Source organism: Galeopterus variegatus, unplaced genomic scaffold (genome assembly GCF_000696425.1).
Source record: "Galeopterus variegatus unplaced genomic scaffold, G_variegatus-3.0.2 Scaffold6803, whole genome shotgun sequence".
NCBI classification, from domain to species: domain Eukaryota; kingdom Metazoa; phylum Chordata; class Mammalia; order Dermoptera; family Cynocephalidae; genus Galeopterus; species Galeopterus variegatus.
The window spans coordinates 29,686-37,212 of record NW_007732914.1 but is presented as its reverse complement, the minus strand read 5'-3'; the positions used below and the strand labels follow the sequence as shown (position 1 = coordinate 37,212).

At 38.2% G+C, this 7,527-nt stretch overlaps 1 protein-coding gene and 1 pseudogene across 1 annotated transcript in view; one reads left to right on the top strand and one right to left on the bottom strand.

Annotated features, from left to right (window-relative positions):
• The window catches only part of UBXN8 (UBX domain protein 8), a 37,081-nt gene that overhangs the window by 13,542 nt on the left and 16,012 nt on the right, over positions 1-7,527 (bottom strand). Inside the window, exon 4 of the mRNA XM_008591273.1 lies at positions 2,954-3,076. Within this exon, the coding sequence (XP_008589495.1) occupies positions 2,954-3,076 (123 nt within the window). The remainder of the gene's footprint in view (positions 1-2,953; positions 3,077-7,527) is intronic.
• Positions 4,498-7,527, top strand: part of LOC103606726 — a 5,214-nt pseudogene continuing 2,184 nt past the window's right edge.

The window sequence follows — 7,527 nt, the reverse complement described above, 5'->3', positions numbered from 1 at the left end:
TCTTTTAAAGCCCTCAGAACCACACCTTTGACTACCACTAAACCATCAACTTAATAACCTCGTCAAGGCCCCACCTTTCAATTCCCATAATAGGATTTCCTACCCTCTTAACACCATCACAGTGGGGACCAAGCCTCCAACACATTTAACTTTGTGGGGGCACCATACAATCCATTGCAATATTCTTTCCTCCTTTCAGCAAAAGGAAGCAAGGCAATGCAAGGGAACATGCCTTCAAAGACTGTGAAAATCTGAGGGTACTTCAGAAAGTTCATGGAAAGATCAGTAGTATCTTTCAATTCTATTTTCCACGAACTTTTTGAAGTACCCTCATAGAACATGTATGTATAAATATACATCTATGTATGTGACCATTCAAAACTTCCACAACTGAATGTATCTTGTAATACACAAACACATTTTAGTTTTCAAATTCAAACTTTGATCTTCCATTTTAATTAATCCTGTTAGGAGGCAAAGGATTTTATTCCAGAAATCATAAAGATTACTCTTAATTAATACTACCTCTTAAAACTTTTTCCTTAGCAAAATAATTTACTTAAATTTCAAATTCTCAAATATAGTCATGCGCCACATGACCTGCTTTGGTCAACAATGGACCGCATCTGATAGCAGTCCCATAAAATTATAATGCAGCTGAAAAATTCCTATCACCTAGTGATGTCATAACGTCATAACACAATTACTTTATTTCTTAAATACATTTAGTTTAGCCTAAGTGTACAGTGTTTATAAAGCCTACAGTAGCGTACAGTCATGTCCTAGACCTTCATACTCACTCACCACTCACTGACCCACCTAGAGCAATTTCCAGTCCTGCGAGCCTCATTCATGGTAAGTGCTCTATACAGATGTACTGTGTTTTATCTTTTTCACGTTTTATCTTTTTATGTTTGTGTTTAAATACACAAATACCTACCGTGTTACAACTGCCTATAGTGTTCACTCCAGTAACATGCTGTACAGGTTTGCAGCCTAGGAGCCATAGACTATACCAGATAGGTGAGGTGTGTGGCAGGCTGCACCATCTAGATTTGTGCAAGTAGAGTTGACCCTTGAACAACATGGGCTTGAACTGCATGGATCCACTCACATGCAGACTTTTTTTCAATAAATACTCTACAGTGCAGTAAATGTATTTTTTCTTCCTTACAATTTTCTTAATAACATTTTCTTTTCTCTAGCCTACTTTATTGTAAGAATATAGTATACAATACACATACACATAAAATGTGTTAATCAATGATGTTATTGGTAAGGCTTCTGGACAACAGTAGGCTATGAGTAAAGTTCTGGGGGGAGTCAAAAGTTATACGTGGATTTTCAACTGCACAGGGGGGTTGGTGCCTCTAATCCCCGAGTTGTTCACAGTCAATTGTACATTCTGTTTCCACAACAAATTTCTCAAAACATATCCTTGTCATTAAACAACACATGACTGTATATACTTACCAGTTCAATAACTCCTTCCTTCCACAGCTTTCTTTATCAGACTAAAATGTTCACCATTCGATGGAGTTTTATCTCCCTTCCTTTATCCTAACAAAATTTCATGGAAGGAGCACAGGGAGTGGGAATCAAGAGACCATAATGCCAAAGAATTAACTAGCCAAGCCAAGGTTGACTCACTACAAACTACAGCACTGGAGCTGATGGATATACTATCTTTCACCTCTAACATTCTGATTCTCATGTTCTGACAGAACTAAGAACTGTAAGTCATAATGAGACCAACAGTCTACTCTGACTGTGACATTTTGTTGTCACCACTAAACAGGTTAAAATACACACTATTATTACCATGAAGACATAGCCTAAAAGCAAGGGGCAGAATAACTAATTCACACTGTTACCATTACTGGAAGAGAACTTTCAGACTACAGTCAACCTATCAACGTCCACCAATCACAAAGCTGAACAGCAGACAACTCAGAAATGAAATCACTTCATAGAACAGTTGCATTTTATGTTGTTCAACTTTTACATTAATTTTATTACCTACCCTTCACTATTTTATGACATATTTACCATTATGAAATGAATAAAAACTGATTGTGGTTCACTATAAGAATCCTGTTTACCTTTACTAGATCATTTCCTTTATAAGACAGTGAAAGGTACAATATAAACAGAAAGCCAAAAACAAAAACCAAAAAAAGTCTTTAGAACAGAAATGGCTTTACACATAAAATCTGTGAACAGTTGTACTAAAATGTAATGTTTTTATGAATACCCCTTTCCAATGTAAGAAAACTGAAAATTGTAAGCCCACATTAGCAAATAACAAAATTCATACTTAACACCACAGGAAAAAACAAAGGATAATTTGCCTTTAAAAAACAGAGCCAAGGGCCAGCCCGGTGGCGCACTGCTACAGTGCGCCGCTTGGGAGTGCGGTGGCGCTCCCGCCGAGGGTTCGGATCCCACATACAGACCGGTTCCCCCTCACTGGCTGAACAAGGTGTGGGCGCAGCACTGAAGGTTGCGATCCCGTTGCCGGTCCCGGTCCGGTACGGGTGTGACACTGAGGGTTGCGATCTGTTGCCGGACACGAGAAAAGATAAAAAGGAAAAAAAAAAGAGCCAAAAATAATGCATATAATGTGAGCTTAATACCCTGGAGATAATACTTGAGGAAAGATCATAATTTCCTTATACAAGAAAATGGTGATTTATTCGACAGTTTTCTCAGAGTACCTTATGATAAGGCTTTCCAAGGATCCAGGTTGTACGCTCTTTAGGTACCAAAAACCACTTAACTATCTGAAACATAAATAACTGGATAAAAATTGATATATGATCATTATCAATAGACTCCTAAAAAACAGACTGTATTAACATTTTAACACCATTTTCAATTTTTAAAAAATCAATACATATAAAAGGGAACAGAATAACAGGATTCAAAATATAAAATGAGAATATTTTCTAACCCCAAGTTTGTGACCACTGCTTAACTTCCAGGTTTCACCTGTCATTTGATAAAAGCGCTCCTCCAGTTTTTTCAATTTCATTTCCTGGTGAGGTTTTAAAACGTTCTCTACATATCTGCTGGCCTGTTCAAAAAAACAAATTAGGTGTTGTTACTATACATTAATGTTCCTAAAATTTTACATTGTCTATAAAGTTATAAACAAGAACCAGGTAAAAACTGTTTTCTCACACTAATTCAATTTTGTCAGAAAAAAGCAGCATCTTCCACTTTTGCATCACTCTAAAAATTCACATTTGTATCCCACTTCTGACACCAAAAAAAAAAATTCATATTTGTGCGTAATGCAAATAAAAACAAATGTTCTATACCTATGCTTGTATAGCATTATGCCTATATATTCTTTGTGCTTTCAGTGCAAAAAAGCTTACTAGGAGCTAGGAATACAAAGGTGCATGAGACATGGTCTCTGACTTCTAGGGGCTTAGAGTCTGAACAGTTTGTTCAAGGCACAATGGCTTCTCATGTTGTTGGATTCTAGAAGGCATGAACTCGTTTAGAAGAGTATTAATTGTACAGCCCAATCTTGGTATTAAAGTTAATTTTTCTGGTGATATGTTTCTCCTTTTCCCTTTCTTCTTTTTAAGAGAAGGGGTCTAGTTAATGAGGATGCTAGTTGCTGTGACAAGCAAACCTGAAAATTTCAATTACTTAACAAAATAGCAGTTTATTTTTTTACTCCTTTAACAGTCTGGAAAGGGCATTTGTCTCAGTAGGCAGCTTTCCTTTATATGATGATTTACTGACCTGAATTCCTCTGTCTTATGGTTCTGCCATCCTTAAAAATCTTTGTGATTCTCTGTCTCCTGCTAGTGGAAGGGGAAGAGAGAATGGAGAAGGCACTTCTTAATTGCCTTGGCAAGGAACTTCTATTTATAGTATGTTGACTAAAACTAGACACGTGGTCCTGCCTAGCTACAAAAGGGTCTGAGAAATGAAGTTTTTAGTTAAGCAGTTACTTCTTAAGGACAACTCTGTACTATGGAAAGGAATGCATGAATTTTGGTTGACAGTTGGCTGTCTTTGCCCCAAAAGAATGGTTCTCCTTTTATTATTATTTTTGGCTGACAGTAAATACTAGGCTTCTTATATTTGCTGGGGGCAGCAATGGAAGAGGCATAATTGGTAAAAATTATTTTAAATAAAAACCTGTTTTCATTTTGTTCTCTTTTTTTTTTCATCAGTTTCTTCTTGGATCAAAGCTTTTCTGACAAATACAAACTATTTCTGTCTCCTTCTGCTCTTGAAAATCGCCCCAAAACAACTACAGGAACAAGAAACAGAAACCTAAAGTCCATCACTGATGAAACAAAGAAATAATATAATCCCCAAACCACAAAATGTGAAGACAGATGGAGGAGAGATAACTGACGTAATGGAGAGGGAAAGCTGCAACCTATGTGCTTGCAAAGGAGGACAGTAAGAAGAAAGTCAGTGCCCTCCACAAACCCTGGAACAGCTCTGGAAGAAATGATACCAGATACCATGGCAGGGGCATGCGGTGAGGAGCAGAGCTTAAAAACAGTGAGTAGCAGGGGATGCCACACACAGACCAATAATGTGTTCATAGTGAGCCAAGGATTATGATTATTCCAATTCTTTGCACCTACAGTTCACAGGGAAAAAGGGGGAAAATAAAAAAGAGCTACTAGATCCCCAGACCCACTACCCTACCACACAGAGCCAAGCATGGAAGGTTTATTCTCTGGGAAAATGAACCAGAGATGCTACAGAATCATAGGTCCCAGGCCTAGCAGAGAGCAGGCGTGAAAACTAAATAAAACCGAGAGAGTACATGAAAAGGTACACACTGAAAGGTGAGATTCCCCAGTCTCCTTGCCCACTTGACTCAGACTGGTGGCAGCCAAGCTTTAACTCCCCAGGAGGGAGAATGAAGGAGACTTCTCTACAGAAAATGAATTGCAAAAGAGGAACCAACAGATATCGAGGAAGCTAAACTACTACTCAATCATCCTACAGTGAAGCCCACCAACAGACCACTCAACAAGCTCTCCCCACATACACAGCAACTGCAACTAGCTTTTTTTCTTTTATATTGAGGTATAACTTATAAACAGCGAAAAACACAAATCTTAAGGGTAAAGCTTGATAAAATTTACAAATGCACACACTTAGGTAATCATCAATTAGCTTTTTATTAGTGCTTCAATTTTGGGGGGAGGCAGCTGGCTGTACAGTGATCCGAATCCCTGACCTCGGTGTTACACCACCATGCTCTTAACCAACTGAGCTAACCAGACAGCATCAATCTTAAACATGAAAGGGCAGAACCGAGGACTGCCAGATGATTAAGGAAGGCCTCCAACATAAAAAACAGAGACTAAAACAAACAGAAAAAAAGGAAATTGGAGAAATAAGAGAAGATGCAGAAAGCAGAAAAAAATTTCTAAAAAATAATATTCTCAGAGATACCAAAAAATATTGGATATGTGAAATAAGAAGATGCTGTAAGAAACAAATCAGAATAGCAGTAGTCTTGGAAATTAACATTATAACAGCTGAAGTAATCAACTGAAATTCCCTAGAAATATCAAGAAGACAAAGACATAATAACAGAGAAGATGAAACAACCAGCGGCTGAGTCTCTGAGGTTCAATCTCATCTAATGGGAGCTTCCAAAAGAAAAAAAGAGCATGGAAGAAATTATCCAAAAAAAATATATAAGAAAATTTCTAAGAACTAAAAGAAATGTCTATATACTTAGGGGCTCACTGGATTTCTAGCACAACAAACAAAAAAAGATTGACACCAAACAACACCTCAATGAAATTTCATAACCCCAAGGATAAAGATTCTAAAAGCTTCTTGAAAGGGAAACAAAATTGATCATAAACAATGACTCAAGAATAAAAATGGCATCAGATTTTACACTGGAATTTGGAGGATTATGGTACAATACTTCAAAAGTTCTAATGATATTCAACCTAAAGTTCTATATACCAAGTCAAACTATCAAGTGTCAGAGGAGAAAAACCACATTTTTAGAATGAAAAAACTAACACATTTACTATATCGCCAGGCACTTGTCTTCAGAGGCTAGACATTTCAGGCACATAGACTATACTGTGAGATACTCATTTAATTAACTTTCCTGTGGCCAAAGAGAAAACACAGGGATAAAGTTTCTAGACTCTTTTGTCAAACAAAACAATCCCAACTTTACACACCCTTAGCAATTATAGATGTTTTAAAAAAAAAAAAAAAAAAAGTGGGGACATTACTACCAACCTTACAGAAATAAAAAGGGAATACTGTGAACAATTAATCTTATGCCATCAAATTAGATAACCTAGGGCTGGCCGGTTACCTCAGTTGGTTAGAGTGTGGTGTTATGATCCCTGTGTGGGCCAGATGCCAAAAAAAAAAAAAAAAATAGATAACCTAATTCATAGAAACACACAAAATACCTAAACTGACTAAAGAAGAAATTAGGAAACCTCAACAGACCTATAACAAGAGACTGAACCAGTAATCAAAAATCTTCCTATAAAGAAAATTCTAGGACCACCTGGACTCACAAGTGAATTCCACCAAACCTTTAAAGAAGAATTAACATCTATCCTTCTAAAACTCTTTCAAAAGAAAAGAAGAGGTGGGAACAGTTTCTAACTCATTCTATGAGACCAGAGTTATCTTGATACCAAAGCCAAAGACATCGCAAGAAAACTAAAGACTAATTAATATTCCCTATGACCACAAATGCAAATTCCTCAATAAAATACTAGCAAACTGAACCCAACAGAATGTTAAAAGGATTATAAAACAACACTAAGTGGCCCGCCCCACCCACACCAGGCAAGCACCTTCAAGACCTTCTCATGGAAAGTGAATTTTTCTCCTGCCAATCTGTCTAACACTGGTTCCAGGTATCTGAACACTCTCGTTGACAGTGCAGTGGCCCTTGAAACAAAGGATACCTCACTAGATAGTTTTATCCCTGCAGTGAATGATTTGACCTCTGATCTTTTTCATACCAAATCCAGAAATGAAGAAATCAAGCTTGAACTGGGAAAACTTGAAAAAATCTAATTGCAACTTCAGTATTAGTAAAATGTCAGAAATGGACGACGGTTCTGGTCAAGATGGCAGAATAGACAGTCCCCAGCATCATTCTCTCCCACAAATCAACCAAGTTACAACTATAAAAAATGGAACAACAGCCAAGCTGGGGCAGCTGGAGCTCAGGGGAAAAGGAGGAAAGACCTGCGGAGTTCATGAAGGGGGAGAAGCCACTATAAGAGAAAGAAAAAACTGCTCGGAGCACTTCAGGCCACAGCCACTTTAAGGCTAGAACTGCTGAGCACATGGAGCAGGAGCCAGTAGAAGCCGTAGCTGCGGGCCGGCCCGGTGGCGCACTGCTGTAGTGCGCCGCTTGGGAAGCGCGGCGGTGCTCCCACCGAGGGTTCGGATCCCACATACAGACCGGTTCCCGCTCACTGGCTGAGCGAGGCGTGGGAGCGACGCCGAGGGTTGCGATCCTGTTGCTGGTCCCGG